Source organism: Necator americanus, chromosome III (genome assembly GCF_031761385.1).
Source record: "Necator americanus strain Aroian chromosome III, whole genome shotgun sequence".
Classification (NCBI taxonomy): Eukaryota; Metazoa; Nematoda; class Chromadorea; order Rhabditida; family Ancylostomatidae; genus Necator; species Necator americanus.
In genome coordinates this window covers 30,359,816-30,383,369 of record NC_087373.1, presented here as the reverse complement: position 1 = coordinate 30,383,369, position 23,554 = coordinate 30,359,816, and the positions used below count along the sequence as shown (strand labels likewise).

The 23,554-nt window shown below is 40.6% G+C and overlaps 1 protein-coding gene across 2 annotated transcripts; it reads right to left on the bottom strand.

Annotated features, from left to right (window-relative positions):
- Nucleotides 1-9,868: 9,868 nt before the first annotated feature.
- Nucleotides 9,869-21,974, bottom strand: RB195_011466 (uncharacterized protein; the record flags this gene model as incomplete). 2 transcript variants are annotated; one of them, XM_064192890.1, is made up of 17 exons in its annotated part: nt 9,869-10,013; nt 10,283-10,362; nt 10,461-10,556; nt 10,610-10,676; nt 10,752-10,858; nt 10,917-11,031; nt 11,087-11,230; nt 12,235-12,350; nt 13,775-13,869; nt 13,991-14,069; nt 14,154-14,277; nt 14,340-14,434; nt 16,013-16,112; nt 16,213-16,282; nt 16,663-16,739; nt 21,641-21,822; nt 21,888-21,974. In XM_064192890.1, 17 exons carry the CDS (start codon nt 21,972-21,974, stop codon nt 9,869-9,871), a joined length of 1,779 nt encoding a protein of 592 aa, XP_064050472.1. The 2 variants fall into 2 exon arrangements, with proteins under 2 accessions (XP_064050472.1, XP_064050473.1); XM_064192889.1 differs by having other exon boundaries at nt 10,917-10,992.
- Nucleotides 21,975-23,554: the final 1,580 nt, after the last annotated feature.

Here is a 23,554-nt window from a genome sequence, read left to right as displayed (position 1 = left end):
TAAGACACGAGAGTCAAAAATTAGTCATAAAATGTTGGAACGTTACCAACATTAGTCCAGATAATTACTCAATTATAAATACTGCCACAGGTAAATTGCCATAACATTTATTTTTAATTTATTTATTTTAAAATTTATAATACATCACCATTACAATGTATTTTTTCATCTTTGATTTTGTGAAGTAATAAAGTTGGATATTTCCAATGCTAGTGGTTCTGTTTATGGATCTGTAGTGTTCTGTATAAAATCCGTTTTGTGTTTTTCTTCGCGGGTTAGCGCTATTAGCCGCGGAATTCGGCATGACCGCTTGTAAGTGACGCCAATTACCTAAGTAGTGAGTCATGTAAAAGACGTTTTAGTGCCCGTAGCGAACACAGCGATATTCGTCGGGTTCGAAATGGAATGACACACACACACTGAGAGATGAGATTACGAAAGGCACGTAAAAACATTGCCAGGGTCAAGGTGGTGGTGGTGGGACAAGCAAAGTGCGCACTGAAACGCCTGCACCACACTCGCACTCACACTCACCACTGAAATATTGGGGATAGTTCAAGAAAGATTCGTCGAAACGATGGCAGAAACGCTAGGATTCGATACCGGATGTGCGCGGCGGGATTCAACCAATGAACGTCGTGCCAACGAGATGAACTTAGTTCGTTATTTCCTTGACGATGTGTGATAAATGAATGCAAGTGACGAGCGCGTCGGCGCCCCAATAAGGTGGAGGTCATTCACATCAGCTGTGAACGGAGTTCAATAATTACTCAACAAAACCGAACAACAGCTTATTGTGACAGTTTTTGCCTATAGGGAATTTTTTCCCTTAATTTTCGTTGAATTCCTGATTTCTGAAGAGGAAAACTCGAGAACGAGAAGACCGGTCTTCTGAAAAAGCTTTAAAACTTTACTTTAAAAATTATGTTTTCTGGAGTGCCGTTGGAGTAATTTTCTCTTCAGTGTGCTTACAGATATTTTTGTTCTTTCTTATAAAGAGCTTCCGCTAAGAAATATCTCTCTGAGTATCATTGAACTGAGTCTGGAGAAATTAAAGCTGAGAACTAGGTACCATAGTCAAAACAGTCAAATCACCACTGAAACGAAAGAACAGGGATGGATTCTCCTTGAATTATCCTCAGAAGAAATTCTTTGTCGTAGAAATATTTCCAATTTGTCAATATAAAATCCCTAGAGAACAGAACTCCACAGAAGTAGATATTACCGGGACTAGAAATTTAGTTTGAAGCGTGAATGTACAGAATTCCCGGCCTTTCCATTTAGTCCTAGGAGATGTCTGCTGTTAATTCGAACTTAAATAATAAATTATAGAAACTAAATAAAAGAATATAAATAGTGGATAAGTAATGAATAATAAAAAAACAAATGGAAATAGATAAATACCAATGAATACTACCAATGATAAATATTGATAAACAGTACAGTATTATTGCAAGCATCAATGACTTATTATTCCAATAAACATTGGTAATTAAAGTAGGTAATTAATTATAGGGCTGCCACTTAACTTCTTCAGGATACTCCACAACTCTTCGTCTTCGTACAAGCAACGATGCTCCCAAAATTAGTTATCCTGGAAACGAGAGCACTCCGCGATTTCAATGATTATCTTTTTTTAAGTGCTTCCTTTTCCGTGGCGTTTGATTTCGACGCGAAGAATTTGCGGCGCGAAAGACGTTTCTCACAACGTTTTTAGATGATGCTTCCTTTTCCGTGGCGTTTGATTTCGGCGCAAATAATTTGCGACGTTTCTCATCTTATTAATTTTCTTGATCTCCACTTTTTTCTTCTGAGAAGTGGATTTTCGAGAAAACCGTCGGTCTCCGATTTTTTGTGGTGTAGAGTAAATTCAGTTGTACGGATGTATGGTACACAGTAGATGTTAGGAAAACTTTACCACACTTGCTTCGGATTTTTGCACTTTTTCCTCCTCGGAGGAATTGCAACCGCTGTGACTCGTGCGGGTTTTGAAAGGATTCTTTACTCACAGAAAAAAAATATCCGGCTTCGGTAAAATTTTCTCCAATCGATTGAAAGCAGTAGTAAAAGTTTAAAATGCAGCTAGATACGTTTATTTTTAAACCATGATAATTTGCTGAAGAAGATTATAGGAAACGACGCGAAGATCCGGGTGAAATCAAGAAAGGGAAATATGAAAACTGTTTTTGCCTTTCTTTATCTTTTTCTCGTCTTCGTATCGCTTTTTTCGCGCCTTCTCCGGACGAAATGTTATTGTTACCGTCAAAAACTCCATCTTCGTCTACTCCTTTAATAATATTTCTGCTGAGAATATTTTTGAAGCATTACTTGCTCATTTAATTAGTGACGTAGGAAAACAAGGTCAACTTTTTTTTCCATCGAACATCACTTTTACATTTTCTTGAGATAATTTCTGCTCTCCTACAGTTAATCCAGTCGTATAGATATAGGAAGACATTATTTTTATGCTAAAAATTTCAAACAACTAGGAAAAAAACTTGTATTCATTTTTTTGCTGGATACCGTCCCGTCTCTGTCGGTCTCTGCACTACTTTTTTTTTTGGAAAAAATTGGGTTTTCAGTCCGAAATTTGCTTTTGATCCACTTTTTGTTCGTCAGCCTACATACTTTGGATCTTTTCCTTTTACACTCTTCGTTTACTGCTGTGTCGTTTTTTTAACACACGATAAGATTTTTGATTATCGCAACCGCCTTGAAGTGATCGCTTTGCGAAGCAGCGATGACCGCAAGACTTCTCGGCGAATTCCTCGGGAATCCCCATAAGGACTGTCGACATCCATAAGGTCATCGCTACACAAATAGCATTTCTTGCAAGGTGTTGCCAGCAATTTACACAAAACCCAGGTTTTAGTGGTGGCATCGATCACTCGCAATGTCCTCATCCCGACGATGATTCGATGCTCACGCCTCACCAAAGAAAGAGGTGAACGCTACGTATCGAATGAGAATTGTGAGTAGGGAATGAGGTTGTGTTTACTCGATAATTCTGCCTTTCGTGCACTGTTACATGGATCGAGATTGTTGTCTAAATACGAATTTGTGTGTAGATGTGGATAGTCTGGATGACCTAATTTCTCACAGTTTACTCTAAGGGCGAACACTTGTCGCTCTCAATACGAGCGATGGCTTCAAATATTGAAGAAGTGTTCGACACCGTGATGTGCATGAATCGTTCGAAAACACAATAAAAGATCCGGGAAGGGGGAACTCGTCACACGGTTCTTCCCTGACCTTTTCAACGTCAACCAACATTTCATCAAAAACGTTGTTGGAATGAGCATTGGGGGTCTTATTGTGCGCTTTACTTTTCGAGCATGAGATTATTGAAAGTACGGGTATTAAAACAAAAGGTGCAACTATGAATTGTGGCTGCTCGACTTTTGAGGAGAAAAATGTGGCCTGGTTGAAATCATGAATGGCATTGTGAACAAGTGATTCGTAGGTAACAATTCCACAAGGTTTTTAAATTTCTTAGACAAGACCAATCCAAAAGATCATCTTACATATCTTGACGAGTGAGAAAATGAAGAAATTTTGGGGAAACATGCAGGCATCATTAAAAGTGGATCAGTTCACCTTCTTTCAATGAACACAACCACATTCGTAATAACTTATGCTGCTCGCTTTTACTGCTAGTACATTTTTCTAGGAACTTATTTATCCCTTCTTCCATTAACGCTAAAAGGCTCCATTTTAGCTTTTCCCTTTAGTCAGATAGTTGAAGTTGAAGAATTTCCCGCGTAATAATGACAGAAACGAGAAAATAACAATTAAAAAAAAAAACGGAGTCTGTGAGGTTTACCTATTAAGCAAAAAGTCACCTTGTTACCGCTTAAGAGCGTAATTTATCGCATAGATGCGAGATTTAATGAAGCACTTATTCGTTTGGATTCAAATTCATTACTGGATATCTTTGTTACAGTAACCCCCTTAGAATTTACACTAAGTACACATAGATTTTAATCTTTTTTTCTGCTGACCTCTTACTTGGCAGAACACGGAAGCATTGTTGAATTAAGGATTTAAATTTTTAAGGATATCTCTCCAAATCTCCCCATTTACACGTAGTTTTTTGCTGCGAAATACCGTGGGAACTTACAATCGACTCTTATCTCAGATACAATGGAAGGCATGTGGTCTTCAAAGGTCACCAATTCGCTCACGGATAATGCATCGATGTCAAAAGGATTTGCCTTCGCAGAGCAGTAGAAATCCATTCAGTTCTGTAGCGATTTTATCATGGTCCCCCACAAAATGGATAGTTCTCCTCGCCTCCATCGTTATTTACGATCTAGACGGGGATATGTGGAATACCAAGGGTCTTGTGTATGATTTTACTGGTTCTGCTGACTGATTTTGTCGAAAGATCCTCTCTTGGATTTTTTCAAAATAAATCCCGTTCGTCAGCTCGGCTATCGCTTAACGTTGTTGAACTCCTCGCCATAATTGTTGGCTGGCAAACCATTCGCGGATATCGCTACCTACATTCAAGTTCATTTTTTATCTTCAAATGTCTACAAGGAGATTAGGGTAATCTGTCGCTAACGACAACAGTTAAACCCCGATGACCTTAATAAAATGCTATGGATGCACAGCGTAAATCCGTACTTGTTATTCTCAACTGAACCTCAGCGCATTAGTTTTGCTATGCGGAGTCCTGCTGAGAGTGAACGGTCATTTCAAACGGTCCACAGCTAATCACCGTGGACATGGCACTTGGACATTTTTCTCTAGATAATTAGCACATGCTGCATAGGCCCGCTGACCCACATGTCAAGGTTGTCGAGAGCACGATACGGTGGCGCTTCTCGATTCTCTGAGTGAAGAATATTCTGGAAAACACTCAGAAAGCACTTAACTCTTTCCAGATGGGAATTAGCTGAGCGAATTGCATTTCGGACAAGCCACTAACCTTGTCCTCATCAATCGAGTTTCATGAGAGTTCATCTAGTTACGGTACTGATTAATCACTGATACGATGTTAGATGATGGTGTTCCTGGTACAGGACGGATCCCCCCTAGATTTTCGGGGTCAGGTCGGTGATCGACTTTGACATAATGTGACATACCGTCATATAATGTACTAGCATAAACGTACAATGGTTACTCATTTCTTTTTGGCTATGAATGAATGTCGCCACAAAAACCATCGAGCTGATGGGATTGTGAAGAGGGAGACGTAAAGGCATTCCTATTGGAACATTTAAGTCATATGTGCATTTTTGTGTGTATGTGTGTGGAAAGCAAAAACGATCTTGCGATCTGGTTATAAATCCTTTTTTTTTCTTCTTTTTTTGAAGAAGAAAACCAAAAATAAGAATCATTTGGGTGATTAGAAACTGACTAATATCGCTCAACAACCTGGTTTGTATTTAAAACAAAATGAAAACCAAAAAGGACTAAAAGTCTAAAAAAGGAAAAGAGGAAAAATAGAGCAAGAATTTTCTTGAGTTTTGAAATTACGGTTTAGTGTTTCTCATTTGCCATAGTTGCCCCCGAAGTTTTATTTTCTACTTGTTATGTCGTTTTTGCAGCAGCAGAAGTGAATGTAAATTTTGCCCTTTTTCTTTTTTTTAAGTTCTAGATTTATCTTAATGTGTACCAAAAATTGAAAATGGAGAAAAGCGACGGAAAGTTCGCAACTCTAGAGCCGTGGTATACCTTGAAATCCTTATTTTTTAATACTACATATTTGTCTTTCCTAAAGTAGATCTGAAATATTAGTTAGTTCTTGAAAATCCTCTAGAAATCAGGATGAAAAAGAATGATCACAGAAATTTCTGTGACGATTAATGTGAGATCGAATTTTTGCTTCTCAAAGAAGATATTCATCATAAATGAACTACTCCATCTTCTTAATTCAGCAAAACTCACTGAGCAGTTAATTTTCAAGGGAAATTCCAGTAAACTACACCTTCGCCTTGTCAGTGTACAGCGCCGCTGATTACGCTCTACCATTGTCAGTGAATAAGATGGCACGGGAAGGCTTTCATTGTTTGAACCTTGCGGAAATGTCATGAATCCTTTGTACGCTGCGTTAGCGACCGTTGTACGCGGCTCATTTTTCATATGAAATTAGAAGAAGCTCTGAGGTGGGGGTAGAATTCCCTTCGTCAGTTTTTAATCTCGTAAATTTTCGAAATATTAGGGGTTCAGAATTGAAAACGTAGTGGAAACGCCATAGTTCAGCCTTCACCACCTATTGCTTTTTCTTATCTCGGCTCAGATAGGGTGTTATCACCTTTGTGAGATTTTCTGAGTTCTGATTGATGATTTTCATTTTCTAAAGGAGAAGGGAGTTTATAGTATGTTTAAAAAATCGAAACTAGGGAAACTGTATGTCCAAGGAATCGAAATAGGGACTTATTGAGAGTTTCTTCCTCCTACCCTCTCCATTCCTCCTTAAGGTGATCTGCGGGGATCTTTCATGCAATAGAACTTATGGTCATAAACATTTTATAAGTAATGGGCTGAATTCAGCTCTTAAAGCTCCTTGCAGTACGCAGGAAATTACTCCTGAACGAAATGAGGAATTATGTTCCTGAGTTGACTGGAATAGATGTGAGACGAGTAGCGTATTCTGCAGAATATTGGGCATTGTCAGCTAAAGGTTCTGTGATTCCCATTAGTGGAGATCGTATGGACTAGGATAATTTGGAAACTATACAAAGCTAAATGCTTGGAAATTGTTGGAAGCTTTGAAAAAAAAAGATAGTATAAAAGTTGGTTGTAGCGTTTGGAAACGATGTGTGCCCAACGAAGGTCCTTGTTGCGCAAAGAGGTATGTAGCCAACAATCAAGGACATTGAAGAGGAATAGTAAAGGAAACAAACAAATAGGGAACCATTGGAATAATGTTGACTATTTGCCGGCGAGAATAATATAAGTGCAAAGCGCGGAGATCGTTCAAGAACTACGAATAATAGACAACACAAGAGTCTGAACCCCATTAGAAACATGAGGTGCGAACATGGTCGAGAGAAACCCAAAATGTCGGTGGCAACGAGATTCGCGAGTAGACCAGGCAGTAGCGTGTACAGGAAAAAGACGATCGAGGTAATTTTCGCCTCAGCGACGTTCGCGAGCTGAACCGCGTTGATGTGGCATCGAATGAAATCGTCAACAAGAGGGGAAAAAACGTCGCTTTACTTTGAACAACGACGCGTAATAGTATCGACGATATGACCGATGAAGTTTACGTAGTTTTAATGACGTTCATACGTCTGTCCCTCGTTAATTTTCGGTCATTCCGTTAATAGCCGTTAATTCTCAACAAATTTATGGATGTTTACATGTTTACACCATTCATTACAAGAGAAGTGGAGAAGATCTGAAGTTGTCTGTTCTAAATTATATGTATTTGATGAGAAACATTCACCTTAAAACGTTCCCTCAAATTTCTGGGGACGGTTGAAAAATTCCTAAAAGTCGGCTTAGCACCAACTCCTACGAACTTTATTAAAAGTTTCCTCTCCTCCTTCTTCGATAAGGGTGTTCCTCTTCCCTTCTCATATTCATACCTTAGTTCTTGTGTGCAAAATCGTATGCATAATTAAAAACTATCGAGCCGAACGTAACACACTCAGAAGAGGCCGATCGGCGATTACCAAGAGGCATTGAAAAAGTACCGTTTTTACAACTTAACAATGTTCGTGCTAGAAAGGTGTCGCTGGAAAAACTGGGAATTTTTGGCCTGTTTACTTATACGACTGAAAATTGTTCTCACATACACTATGCAGAGATGTAATATCGAGTAGTGAGCGGTTATAGCGCAGTCGGTAAGAGATTCTGAGGTACTGTACGATCAATCGATGGTTCAAAACCGCTCCAGTGCCAACAAAGTCTCTCATCCCTGGGGGTCGATAAACTGATACCAGAACTGTCTCGTAGTAGAAAAGCACTGACTTGACACATCGGCCGCCCCCGTAAGTCATTGTAGAAGCTGGACGCGTTCTCTGGACCTCAAACGATTCTGAATTGAAGTGAAGAATAGCCTCGGTCAATTTTCAACGTCAACATTCAGTTTGAGGGCGGTTTAACTTACGTTCAGTCGCAAATCCTTGTAAAATGGAACGCCTATGCTGAACAAAAAGTTAAACAGAACTACCATAAAACCAAAGCACAAAGATTCTCAGGATGTGCAGATTCTTTTACTCAAATGAGAATTTTAAGGATTTGCTATCCCTTATATCTTTCTGCGTGAAATTCATCAGTGGCACTTTCAGCTTCTTCATCTTTCTGTCAGACACAGGCAAACACAGTTCTAACATGGCACATGCTGCTCTGAGCTCTTGAGAACTAAAGAAATTTACGTTGGATTTTGATGAAGTGCGACCGTTATAGTCGGTTCAAAATGACGATGCAGTTGCGAAAATGGCTGCGTTCGAAGCGGTGGAGTGTAGCGGTTAGGATACGGAGGGTAGACCCTGCTAGCACCATCCATCGGTGCGGTTCGCGATGATGGTGTGGTGCTTCATGTCGTTTTGACGCGGCTATACACCGGAAGTGCTGCAAAAACCAACAAGTATCTCACTAACAGCTTTTTCGTTCCCTTTCCCAGCGAATTTTCCTTCGAAAACACTTGCTAGACAATTTCTATTGTTTTATTCTACAAAGGCGTCAAGTTGGCCCGCTGTCACACGATAAGTCAACGCAACGAGCCAACTTGACGCATTTGATTTGACGTACGGCTATGAATTTTGGTCGGTATTCGATGCCGAGCCGAACGCAAAAGGACGAAGGGGACTCACGACAAAAAAATAAAACTATGCGGACGCCTCTGCACATATCTCCCCCGTATTGCCCTTCTTCTATCCTTCATAACAATAATTGAACGGGGAGAGGGGAAACTATAAATACGCGCTAACCATCCAGAAGACCACAATCCCTGCCAACCACGTGAAATTGGTTGCTGTTTCTCGAAAGTAAGTCAGACCCTATTGTTGTTTTTTAAGTTATTGTTGAAACGGCAGTATTCGCGCCACTTATTGAATTTAATGAACTTAATTTACTGTAGGGGCGGGTGTGGCGCAGTCGGTTAGAGGTCCGTTGCAGCCACACAGTCGAGTGTTCGAATCCGCTCTAGTGCTCACCAAGCCTTTCATCCCCTCGTGGTCGATAAACTGGTACCAGACTTGTATCGGAGGATCGGAAAACCTCAACGATTACGAATTCCAGCAAAAGCGTTGGCGCATCCAAAAATTGAAAAATGATTCTTAAAAAAAGGTGGCAGTTTATGAAACAAATTACAGCAGAATTCTATGGAATTGAAGGAAGGATAGGAAGGAGAGGTTACGATGTAGAAGCCTGGGAGTAGGTACTCTTAAAAAAATCAAAGAAATCAAAATTTTTCTTCTCGCCTAAGAGTATCAGGATGACAAGGTTCATGGAGTTTTTAATGAACGTAGTCATGGTGAACAATATCTGAATACCGGACATTCTCCAGAACTCGAGGTACAGGGCTGACAGCGTTATTGTCGACTTTTCTTTTCCGTCAGTTTCGTCAAACTATGTACTGTAAGCACGCATGCGCGAAATCGTAGGTTAACCATAGCAGATGATTAGCATATGGCCGCGTCACGCGCCACTGGTGGCGATCAACTGCGATCGCTGAACTATCGCTTAGAAAAGGGATAGGAATTAGAGAAGATCAAACTATGGCCGAGATGAGGAGCTTATTCGAAATACCTATAGAAATTTCCTCAAAATATGGTACTTTATAATAGTTGGGTCATTCTTTCTTTCATTTTGATTTCGTCAGATTTACGGTATATTTATATGTTAACAACATACACAAACAACAAAATAATAGTATAAATTTATTTGAAGGGACTATGCGGATATCAATTTATTTGAAGGGACTATGCGGATATCTATCGACATCTTCGAATCCTAGTACCTTTGTTTCCGTCTCCCATTCTAGATCTACATAGGTGAAGTTCCATACCTGTGGTTGTCCAAAGTGATTTGAAACAATTTTCGTGGTTGACCAACTGAAATTTTGTTTACCTCAACATGGAAATAGCATGAAATTAAACTACACTTTTTTCTATCCGCTAACGCTTCGATTAACCTGGACCCGTATCAGATTGAGAATTAATATCTATCTAAAATCAGGAATTTCTTTCATTGAGACAAGTTTTTTTTTCCAAGAAGTTAGACAATGTTGAGAGTTTCTCATTTGTTTTTCCCCTTTTTACCAGGTATTAGAGGAATCGAAGGAGTCTCGAAGCTTGAGGAAAATTCAGGAAGCTTAACCTACTCGAATTCTGGTAGCGGATCGTATGGTGGTCCACCCCACGCCCTAAATCGAAGCTTCGAAAACATCTCGTAGTTTGTGCCCTGCAAGATGCGAAAAGATGTGGATGATAAGCAAAATAGAGCGGGAAAAAATAATTTGACGCTGACTTTTGTATAAAAAACAAGAAAGGATGACGTACTTTGTAGTCGAGAGCAGCATGATCTCGGAATCCCATGTCCTCCACTTCGTAGTTACCATTAGGAATATTCAAGTCACCTCTTGGGGATATTCCTCCCTTAAAATGTTTTTCACGTGGTTTTCCAACTACAGATTTACTATATCGCTCACTTCTGCTGTATACGGTAGTGGTGTGCATTGACAACGAGCGAACTCATCGTGTGTGTAGTCGTTATATCTGGAAAACGTTAGCCAATGGTTTTATGAATAACCTTTTTAGGTCCCCAAAACTGATATTCGTATGTGAGGAAACCTCATGAGTTTCGTGAGGGTTTCGATATCGACGACTTTCTTGTGGTCTCTCTGGAAGATTCTGGCTCGTGCAGTTGATCCCCATTTGTACCAGTCGAATTTTTTGGCCTCGATAAGCGCTATTAAAAAGGTACTGAGGAGGACCTACCATCACAGAGATTCAAACCTTTTCGCTGAATCCAGTAGCAATACTGGTGTCTTCGCGGAATGGTATGTTGTAAGATGGCCAGTAGGAATATCTCCTTAAGAACCACGTCATATCCTCCACTTTTACGGATCCGCTAGGAGGATTATGGTCTTTTTTTGCTAAGTGAAGTCAAATTTTATGAAACTTACGGCATTTGCTCAAGTATCCACAGCATATCCTTCTTGGGAATTTCTTTTCCGGGCTTAAATAACTTGTAGTCTACCACTGTCCATTGACCGTTGTAGGTGCCAGAATTGTAGCGGGAGAACTGTTCGACCCATTTTTTTGGTGTGCTAAATATACAGCAATCGTTAGATAGTATAAGGCAAGTCCAAAAAAAAATCTGAGTTCGCGTGCCCCGGCTTTACTCCGAATAGGTGCAGTGGGGATCGATGGGACCCGAACAGGACTGCACGGATCAGAAGAGACTTGCGCTATGGTAGGCCATCATAGCCCCCCCACCAAGTCCATGCGGACACATCTCCATCTCTTTCCCTTGTCCCACTTCCTCTTCAAGGGCCTCGGGGTTACCCTTCAACATCCACGTCCCAGCCCGCTCTCTACGGGTACTTATGAATATTGCGAAACACGATCGATCACATAAATGGATTATCCTAAAAACATAAGTAAAAGTGGTAGAATGGCAATAACGCAATATAAGTCAAAGTAAAGCTACTAGCGGCAAGGCAATATATTAAAGTGTACAATATTTACAAGTGGAATACCACCATGCACCATGCAATGGGACTACTAAATTAGATAAGTGGTTCTCGACGAGGATCAGTGGATGTCGTCCTGTGACCAGCCAGGGTTAAAGTGATTTGTTCTTAAATGGTATTGAAATCAATACCTCGTATTAGGATCACACACGAAGTCAAAAACTCGGCATAATACTTAAAAAAGCGTAACGAAAGGGACGTCCCATGCTCAAAACTCCCAAAAGTGATGGTAAAGTAACCGGAACCCAGGGCCCTGCGAGCCGGTCTTCGCATGGCCTGGCTGACGCGTGAATGCCACCGCTGTACGGTACTGGCGGTGATTTCTCCATCCCTTGCCGGCCCGGTCGTGTGCAAGCACTACCGAGTTTTTCCTTCAATTTCTTGTATTGGAAGGCTGTAGGTCCACTAATAAGACACCGCTAATATCTTAAATGTTATTTGTTCCGATCCCCTTTCAAACGTTTTTTTTAGAAGAATCTTTTCTCAATCTCCCAGCTTTTCTTGAGCCCGCATACACTGCAAGAATTCAAATTATTATTCCCAAGGTGTCATTTGATAATAAGAGTGTTTCTTTTTACCTGCTGAGGTAGTTTGAGATACTTGACCGAATCCAGCAATGCAATTGACCTTCGGGCTTGATATAATTGTAATAAAGTGATTTTTTGAAAATGTCTATCGAAGTGTCCATGGATCCCTGCAAAAGATTATACAGCTGGGTTGAAATGACCTAGAGTTCGATGCGGTTATGTATGCCACTACGCTCAAAGCGGCGTAGCGGAGAGTAGCGGTTGGAATCGAAGGAGAAGCACCAATCATCGCCGCTGTCGGAGCGCGGTTGGCGATGGTCTACCTGAACACCAACGGGGAACTGTAAAAACGCTTTGTAGATTTCCCCGAAAATTACATTGAAACGTTACGCATCCAGTCAACGTCGATATCTCTTGCTTCTGATTCGCTTCCAAATTTGAGATCACCTTATATCAGAAACATTCTCCTCAAGATTTCTATCAGAAAATTCTAATGAATGTGCTTGATTCTTTAGAACAATACACCTTCTGACCTATATCCTAGCTTATCAAAAAAAGCACTATGATTATTGATAGACATCAGAATTCTCTTCAATGCTACAGTGGTGCAGCTTAGGTAGGCAGTTATTAAGGCTGCAACGACTCTTCAGGATACACTCATAAGTTGATCGCTCGGTCAAGACGGAGGCATACTCGAAAATTTGCCGGGACGTCTTTGCCCGCTGGTCGACCACGCCGCTACGAGCGCAACCACCTGTACAACTGAGTAGAGCTTCAGGTCGTTTTGGTCCGATTACAGTAACTCAATGGAGCACTCGCAGAATAATAGTTTTGAAAAAAAAATCCTGAAATGTAATGTTATATTCGAGTTCTCTAAGAGTTGTTCTCACATAAATCAAAGAACTTCGCTCCCGTCCATTTTTAATTTCCTTCATGATTTCTAAGACAACCCATCTTGATTATGTTACGATAACCTCTTCAATGGAGCGGATGTAGTGTAGCGGTTAAAGGTTCCGCTTCCTGCACGATCGATTGGAGGTTCGAATACGCTAAGGTGCCAACCAGTACTTTCATCCCTTCGGGGTCAACAACTTGGTGCCAGAGTTGTCGGGGAAGATGATAACTGACTTGACACATCGGCTAGCCACCATAAATCATTGTATAAGCCAGTTACAAGTTCGTGAACCTTCGCAAACGATTCTGAATTGAAGTGAACGTGGGGGCACGTCCCAAGCGGATTGATTAACGTCAGAAACTTTATCCTTTTATCCTTTTAACCTCTTCAATGGCTTCTGCCGTTTGCTAATTTCTGCGTAAAATCGTTTCGCAATTCAGCTTTGAAATTACGTCTATTTAGTTTTGATCACTTACAATATCAAATTTTCAACTTAAATTTTTCGCCCCCCTACTCTTCTTCCCATTTTTTTCATTCACTTCAGCTTTGGAAAATAAATCAGGAGAGATTAAGGGCGTCTTCATTGAGCTAAGAAACCAATAGTATTCCCCAAATCAGACATTTTCTATGAATTTCTATGTATTTTCCTTGACTATCTGCAAAAAGGAGATGGCTTGAATTCAAGAGCAAATTTACCAAGCCTCCGCTGGTCAAACTATAGTCGTCCGTTGAAGCTAGTTGAGCTGGATATCCGGAGAAAGTAACTGTATGTCCCGGAACTTCCTTAGGATCTGAAACACCCGAATAAAAGTCATACGGTTGATTTCAAATATTTTTCTCCCCATCGGACCATTTGTTCTCACCAACATTACGTGGCCTCAAAACACATCCATGATTTGTTGTTAAGCTTACCAAAACCAAATTTGTACAACTTCAACATTCTCATCATCCAGCTGAGATTTGACGTAGTAACATGGGAGAAAAACATGTCCTAAAGATCTATGCATTCGCATTGAGGGAGAATTTCATATCTTTAGTGTAAATGGTTGGTTTGAAACCTCAAATGTGTATGCACCTTGTTTCCGGGCGCAAGTTTCACAAAGCCAGAACATCGTCCTCCATCAGGATTTTCCTGTGAATCAGGAGTTTTATTGAAATACTTGTCCAAGTCAAATAGATCTCCAGTAAGTTGGACCATGCTAGAAAAAAAAGTACGATACCGACGATCTGCTGACACATCTACGAGAAGATTACAACGCACTAGATAGGCGATAGCTCAAATGCAATTCCTGGTATCAGATTTTTCTTCATGTAAGAATCTCGAATACCTGTGAGTTGTGCGAATGTGAGGTTCACCTGAAAAACCGTGATCAGAAAAAAAAACCCATGAGAGTATATCATGAACAAGGATACAATCGTAACTGCTGGTACAGGCAACACATCTTGCTTGCATGAGCAGTGATTTTAAATTCGAGCCTGTATCCAAACAACTCAGATATTTCATGAATACTGTAGTATAAAGAGTTTAACCAGGTTGCCGCGACGCGTTCTTGGCGGCTCCAGGAACTGGTGCTTTGACGAGCCGCAAGTGCGCTTATTCCTATAATCATAACGAAGCTGTGCTATCAATCGCCGACCTCGTAAGAAACGGCAGCGTCTAGCGGCCACCCTCGCCGTCGCGTCAGCTTGGTTGAACGTGCTCTTAAGCGACTGTGTAGTGGGCGGCGAATATGTTCAACTGAGTGAACGCAGAGCTCGCTACGCTTTGCTTGCCCCCTCCTTGACTCTCCTTGAAATACACTTTCTTCCCTTGATTTTGCTCCAGTTGAAATGCGCTCAGCTTTTTGCACCGGGGTCAACCGCAGTGGTTTGACACGACCCTCTCCCCACTCCAACGTTTCCGCAGCAGTCCTCCGTTGCTCTCAATTCAATATATTGGAAACTTCTATGGTGTGTTTTGAAAATGCAAAGTCGGAAATTAGCCGAGAAACAAAATGGCAACTGTTAGATCCGGTAGCTGACAGAAGCGAAGAAACAAGTAAAAGGAGAGGCAAATTCGCTGACATGCTGTTGAAACATTGGTATTGAAATATTTTCATTTTTATTCTTATATCTAAGGAATGTCCTTAAATACATGATACGACAAAAAAGGGAAAGAGTTAGATGCATATGTCGAATTAGAAAAGAACGAAAAACAACGAGAAAAATCAACATTTTGTTTCATCAATGTGGAAATGGGACGGCACAGGTTCGACACCCCATTGAGTCAGATTTTTGCAGAAGAGTTAGATACTTGAAACTATTTTTGAAAGATAAAGAACTCAATTTTACGTAGTTTACAACACTTTAAATGTGGATTTGATAGGATCTAATGACCAAAAAAGCTCAGATTCTGAGCAAATTGTCAAGTCTGGAAGTTCGCAAATAATTTCCTTATAAGAAGAAAAATATTCCGAGAACTTTTTCAAAGAAGCATTTTTTTGAGTTCCTATACGGGGTCGTAGATTATGGAGAGGAGAGTGATTCCGTCCATTTCTTCCTAATTGCCGTAAAAAAGGGTCCGGAAGATGAAGAGGTTGGCGCGCTCCAATCGAACTCCTAGTAGAAAATAGCGTGCCGAAACGCTCGAAGTCGTATCTTCCTGGCCGTTTTTTACGGCAATTAGGAAGAAATAAACGGAATCACTTCTCTCTCCATAATTTGTAATGTCTGTAATCATTTAATACTACGTAATATTTTGTCCTGGTTATAATGCTATCGTATGCAGTACTGCTAAACTGCCTTCCGCGCACTCCCTTACGACCCTCTTCCCCAAGACCCTTCCCTTCACTACCCGATGAGAAAATCCCATTTTACGCTTGACTCTGGGTTGAACAAGTTCAACGCCGACTACAGATACACAAAAAAAAACCTCTAGCAGCCAGAACCACGTACATGTCGCCAGAATAAATCAGAGGGCGGCTTTGAGAGCACCTCAGATCGGATCCATTCCAAATTTTTTGTTAGATATTCATATAGACGTTCACAATAGAGACTGAAAATCGCACTGCTTATTCGAACAGTCTACTTTGCCAGTTCATACAACATGAACCTCGCGAAGAGAAAAAAAAAGAAAAATTGTTTGAAAGACTGACGTATGGTTCTTGCACAAGTCTTCTATCATGTTCTTGTGATGGTAGTATATTTGAAGACGGGTTAGCTCCGCTGAAAAATGTTAGGAATGTTTTTGTTTGAGTAGCAAAGTATAAGGATTCACGATAAAATAATTCTCGACGGATTGAAAAAAAGGAAACTGTCCTATCACTGGATGGACATTTTGTGCACGCTTTGTTACATGTGAAAAAGTACTGTCAGCTTGAAGGTAAGCTGTACTTATTGCTGTCGATTTGTTGCGCTTAGTAACACCCTTACAAGACATTTTAGAAAATTGTGAAAATCTACTTAGATTATTTCTTGTCCTTTCTATATCGTTATTCCCTCAAAAGAAATAGAAGTTGACCCACTGAATGTAAAGATTTGATTTACAAAAGGGTTTTTTTTTTCGAAAAATAGAGAAGTCGATGGAACAAAACCAAATCGTTCACCTTCGGCAACCCCGGCCGCGTAAGACTGCAAATCATATGGGTGTCCTGAGAAGGTTTCAATCTCCAATATACCCCATCTAAACATATCGACATTAAAGAAAAATTTTGAATTTGATAAATTTGGAAAATGATAGGAAAAGATCAAATATGTTGTTTACGTATGTTTCTATTGCTTACAAACTAACACAGACACGTAGTCCAACTTCTAAACACCGTTTAATCTGTAGACTTGCCAAAAAGCATAGTCTGCAGTTGTGATATAGGCAAGCAGTTTATGTTTTCTGATGCGCAAGAACTGTGTAGAACTGTAATCACTGTTCCTTTAAATTCAGATAAAATGGCATCTTTCTGTGGCGCTAGAGAAATCACCTAGCAGAAGTGTGAAATGCGGACCAGGCCTGAGCCGCGATAACCATACTTAATTGCATAGCGGGGTCAGGGGAGAATTTCCAAACTTTTAAAATCGATTTGATTTTGAAATCATTCGAGAAATCATTTACTTACAAGGGAAGCCGTTTATGTAAAATACGGAAATACGTCATGGAAGCTGCAGAAATCACGTTTCAAAGTTTTCCCAACATGTTCACTCGAAAGCCTCGCCCCTCAAAAAAATTATACCTAAGCACTTAATGGAGATTGTTGACAAGATTTGAAAAAAATAGCGAAATAAGGCTAAATAAGTTTGATATTAAAAATCCCAGGCACATTCCGGGATAGAAACTTGCAAAATGAACTGTTGTCAAGAGGATAATTTCGGAGTGTTTCCACAACTAAGAATGTACATAGACCTTTCTATCAACCTTCAGTGACACTTCTGTCAATTAGCGATCAAAATGGAAATGTCGACTTCAGTCATAATGTGGGGCACCAGAATGTTTTCAATGACCTACCAACAAACACTGCGACTATTTTAAAGACAGCAGATTATGCAATTGCCGATGTTGAGATCTCTTCCTGAGGGCATAGAGTCCGGGGTGTAAATTACGTTTACGAGCGTGACCATGCTCACTTTCCCCTAGTCGTCTTAAAGGCATCACCCCACAAATCTGAGGTGGTACGGATTTCAGGTGGAGTATTCGCATACGGGATATTAGATTATAGAGAGGCGTGTGATTCCGTCCATATCTTCCTAATTCCCTCAAAAAAACGGCCCGAAAGATGCAGCGCGCACAATGCTGCCGCGCTCTAATCGAACTCATTGTAGAAAATTGTGCGCCGAAACGCTCGAAGCCGTATCTTCCGGGGAACGGTCAACAGGTACCCGTAAGATGTGCTGCCACATATCCAGGAGGCTAATGAGCGTCGTTAATTGCACCGCGCGTCTCCTGACAACGTCGTAATCGCTACAGTAGCCTGGTTGTTCTTCTTCGTGTTTCTGTGGTTGCTACGTCTCGTTGACGACCCTCGCACACCACCCTCCCTGCCCATTTCGTCGTGTCTACTGCTCTTACGAGGAGTTTTTTCCGTTGCGCCCGCAACTCTTGCGATGCACTTTTAGAATCGAAGGAAAAGGAAAGTGCCTGGTATTAGATGTTGTTTGAAACTCTATATGAAGTATACTTGTATGTTAATATAAATGAAAGAGGTTTGTATATATGTAAAAATGCGAGTGAAAATGAAAATATCCTGTTTTGATTTGTTAGATGGAAATTAATCATCCATCTCTTGGAATGCAAAAGATGCTTCAAAGAATTCCCTCTGATCGGTGTAATGCTACTTTTTAGCTTTTTTTCTTTTTCTATAAATTTCTTTTTGCTTATCTAGCTGAGTAAAACTACTATCGAACGCCTAACGAGACGCGAATAATGCCTCGCAGACATATATTGTACCTGAAGGTAGATCTCGAAGATACAAAGGTCTCTGTTCGCCACTATACACCTAACCTGCCATATTGATTTTATGTAGAGAATAGATAGAAATGAAGCGATAAAACACTGTTGAAAGATGTTTGAATAATCATATAAAGTTCTATTCTATAAAAAGTACAAGGTTTCTTTTTTTTTAAAGTACTAAAATATTTAAGTTGCGCTCCATATAAGCATCATCTATGTAAAATTTTGATAAGGTAAAATCTAGAAAGGAGTTCAAAGAACGCAGACAACGTAATAAGGAAATAAAGTTGCTGGGCCTATAGTTGCTGCAGTCAAAAGTTGAACATGAATTCGTTGAATGACATCGTGACAAACACATACTTATGCACTGCGGGTTTGTATAGAACAGTTTTGTATAGAATAGTTTGTGGAATCATGAGGCGTATGAAAATATATTTATTTCTTTTCCTTTATTCTTCCTATTCTTTTGCCTGCAGCATCTTTTTGAGATAATCTTTATTTGTGTGAAGTTGCTCAAGTGAGGTTGGCGCGCTGCAATCGAACTCCTCGTAGGAAATAGCGCGCCGAAACGCTCGAATTCGTATCTTCCGGGCCGTTTTTTTTTAGGTAGAATTAGGAAGAAATAGACGGAATCACTTCTCTCTCCATTATCTACGACTCCGTATAGGCATAACCCAACTAAAATCCGTACCACCCCAGATTCGTGGAGTGATGTCTTTAAAAAACTGCGTGGAAAAGTAACGGTACGTACGTGGCAAAGGTGGCGCGTTTTAAGGTATCGTGGAAAAATTCCCACTGGCCTGACTACACTTTCTGAATACCTTTTGAAAAGCTAAATGATGTGTGAGAACGTAAGTTGCTCTTGCTGTAACTTGTGAGACCCAAATATGTGTCGAAGCTGAGCTGCATTGCACATTTGAATAATCCGCAAACATAGCTCGTCGGTTATAATGGAATTCGTAAAGACGTGAATAAACATACTAATAAGGTAAGTAAACATAGTTTATAACATTGAAAAAATATGGGTATCAAGTTGAACTTGTTATTTTTTGCAAATGGATCTTCGCAATGGCAAATTTCTAAACAATACACGTAATATCCCAACCAATCGTTCCCAAATCGTCGATATGAAGTGTGTTTCGTGGGTACACCACCAGCCGTTGCATTGACGGCATCTGCACAGCGTTAGTTTAGTTGATGTCGACAACGATCGAGAGCACTACTGCATTCATCTAGATCACCTTGATTCCCACTGATCTCTAAATTGATGGAACCGGCACCACGAATTCCTCAATTTGTCCTGACCGCGAGCGGTGTTACTCAGTGTTACTTCCCTCGCAAGAGACACAAGTAGCATCGAGTCCTCCTCTTAAAGACTTTATAAAGGGGTCTGATCATTGGGTCGGCGATCTTCTCGTGGTGCACTTTATATCGCGTGGAACACAGCTGTTTCAACGATTGTCGCGGAAACACATCATGTGTCAGGTCTAATTTATATTCCTTCCCTTGGCAAATGCTGTGACGCTTCTAATCTTCGACCGCTCACGGAGGATGGAACTTCGAATTCAATCCAATTCAAATGTGTGAAGCGGGATGCTCCTAGCATCATTCGTTCGATTATGCATGCATTGGCGCTCATCGGATTTTCCTTCCGCTTGCGAAGTGTCCAGTTTTTTAAGGCATAGGTCAACGCAAGAAGTACGGTGGCACTGAAGAGGGGCTCATGGTTCAGAGTGTTCCTTCTCCTCTTCACTACATCTTAAATGCTCCTATAAGCTCTCTAAGCTATTCGTTTTCTTTTCCCCGGGACACAGTCAGGGCGTTTCTCACGTTCATTTCTCGATCCAGATAAACGTAGCTGGTTCATTCGGATATGTTCGTTCCGTTGAGCGTAAATGGAGCACCTATCCGTTTCTCATGAATATCATACTTAGCAGATCAGGTGAAGACCGATTCATCTACATGTTTCGTCGAATTCGCTCAGCATTCGTTCCGCTTGACTGATGTTAGGTGTTATCAGAACGATGTCATCAGCAAAGCGCAAATGGTGTAGCTGCCGACTATCAACCTTCATTCCGATGTCGTCCTATACCAGCTTTCACACTGCGCTCTGTAGAGTCGCCCTTAATATTTTAAGTGAGATTGTCTCACTCCATCGAACCCCCCTATTCACACTGATGATGATATTCTTGTATAAATGACCAAATTCCGGTCGCGAAGTTGCTGTACAACCTTCGAAGTAAATTTATGTACTAAGCAGGGATGGCTTGGCTGTCCAAGGCTTCCATGACCACTTCCATTTTAGCTGATTCGAAGGCCTTCTTTGAGCCGATGGGATTGTGACGTGGTGGCATCTTGTACTCTCGCGATAGCTCGGTGAGTTTCGGAACTGTGTACATGCAGTCACTCTTGCTAAACCCTTTTTGAAATGTCGCATTTTGAACAAAAGAACATTTCCGTCATTCCTCAAATGACGAGGAGGAAAGTGGTGGACATGGCTGTGGAAGGGACCAGAGTAGTAGAGAAGTAGGTGATTTTTTCCATCCCTCTTCTCGATAGAGTGGTTGTTCCATTTGGATTGTAAAGAGCAGTCGTTTTTGTTTTGTGATTGGCAAGGTCTCGACGGGCGCAGGGAATACTCTTTAACGCTTCTGCAGCTACAGCCAACGCTACTTCTCTTCTCTCTTTAAGGTTCTCTTTAAGATAGGTACTCGGACACGAGCTCCTGGTTGCTGCTCTACTCTGAAATATAAGCTCAAGAGATTTCGAAGGCAGATCTTGGTTGTTTTCTTGGTTGTTTCAAAACTCTCAGCCTCCCTCGTGCAGTCACGGAAGTGTTCAACAAGCCGATTGTATTCCTAGTCGAAGTTGGGCGTTGTGGAACCTTTCCAAAAGTCGGCTAGCGTAGAGAAGAAATAATGTTGATGTTGAGCTAGTTCTGGCGCTCAGCTTTCTGAATTTTGCGCCTTCCACTTCCTTCCCTGTGAATCTTTTTCTGAGCATGCGATGGTCTGATCCCGTAAAGAACATAGACACAGCAGCGAACTCGGACAAGCGAGACCTTCTAGCGACGATGATGTGGCCAATTTCATTTATCAACCTTAACACCTCAAGCAAACTACTCGGAATCTTTTTCGAAAACTTACCCCGTAGTGTTTACTTGGTTGGTGTATCTACCCAAGGCCACTAGGGATTCCCTTTTTTCGCATTTCTTAGCGTACGTAACCACCAGGGGATCATTTTGGGTGCCGTTCAGACATACAGATACATAGGTGTAACTGAATCGCGAAGTTCCGTGAGGATTCTTGCCTTTTGATGTGGGGATTCGCTGAAAATATTACATTATTTAAGGGGGATCTCAGGAGAGGAAAAAAGCGTTTGACGAAAACTCACGCTGTCATCGAGGTAATTTCTGCTTTCACGGATCTTGGTACCCGAGCAGGTGATTACGCATACCGTGAACACCAAAAATAACCACATACTCTGAAGAAGGTTTGTGGTGAGAAAAAAGTAAGATTGTCTTCTTGGTAATCGAACGAAACCCAACCAACCATGCTTAGGCCTTGAAAGCAACCCTAAGCATGCCTTGGGATATTCCCAGCAGGGTGCCGTAAGAGAGTAGGGAGCGGAAGTGAGCGGCGGTCGTAAGGGGGAAAGGAAGAGGAGATGAGTGAGGAGGGAAAAGGAGAAGAAGAAGAGGAAGAATTGGAGGGGGAAGCGGAGCAAGAAGCAGAGAGAAGAAAGAAATCTGATGCTGTGTAGAGTCCTTTCAAGACACAGGAAATAACACCTTCATAAGACATTAAACAGTGTGCCTGAAAACAACCACATGAGTTTGTCTTTTTCCATGAAGAAGAAAATAATGTATGAAGATACTGGGTATGAGAGACGAATTTTAAACGAAACGAAGAAAACTCATATAAAAATCGTATAATAAAAAACGTAACAGGAAGATGTAAGCATGATGCAATAAAGCAAAACTTTCTTGAAATGCCGTTTCACTATTTAAAACTGCAATTTTTTTAAAACTCATTACATTTCATTCAACTCTTTTGTTACTGCAAACTTGACAGTCGAAATCTTCGAAAGTTAGAAGAAGTAAAAGACCAAGTAGAAGAATGGTTGAAGAGAAACAATACCAGCTTATACAGCATTAGAGAAGGCATTGCAGACGGATTGACTTATATGTGTATTCTAGTCTGAACGTTCGGGCAATTCCTGACTTATGCTTCTTGTGGTTCTCACTTCGCTCGTCTTCACTTATCAATAAAAATTGGAATTACTACCATTTTATTTGTTTAAATTAAATTTAAACCATTTTATTAAAATTTTTGCTGCAGAGTTGAGTTTTTCTTTTCCTCACAAATTTTCCGTACTTTTTCTAAGATGTTTGGACATTGATGGATTCAGTAGTTTTCTTCCTAAAAATTACTGAACGTTTTTTTCCTCTTTTCTGGGAGAATATTCAACCTTGATTTTACACTTGTATTCCCTTGGTACCGATAAAATTTGAAGTATTCGATATTCTGATCATTTTTCTAACTATTAACCTTCGAAGATGTCCCATCAAATGACGTGAAATTACGTGAACATCATGTCCGTATTGTCGAAGTTACAGTTCTATGTTAGCTCACGTGGTCTGGATCTTTCTGTCTTCTGGCGCTGGCGCACCACTTCAACATCGCGAAAATCGCTTCACTTCTGTCTGATATATGGACACTCAATTGACGTCATCAGACACATACTTCCCCGAACACTTTTTTTCAGGGCAAACATGTTCATTATCCCACATTAATCACCACAAAAAAGCAGTAGAAGCGAAATTGAAATTCATGTTTGGACTACAAAGTTTCTTTTTCACAACAACATGAAAAACTGGAACAGAGGGAACTTTGCTGCTCTTATAAAAAAAACGCCCACACCCGCGCAACGAAGTACCAAACGAAGTTCACATTGGAAAAAAAAAACAAACAAAAGAGCCTTTTGTGCGAATGCCAAAAAAGATAAGAACATTTAAAAAGGAAGAAGGAAGAGGTCTAATCTACTGCGAGGATTGAGCG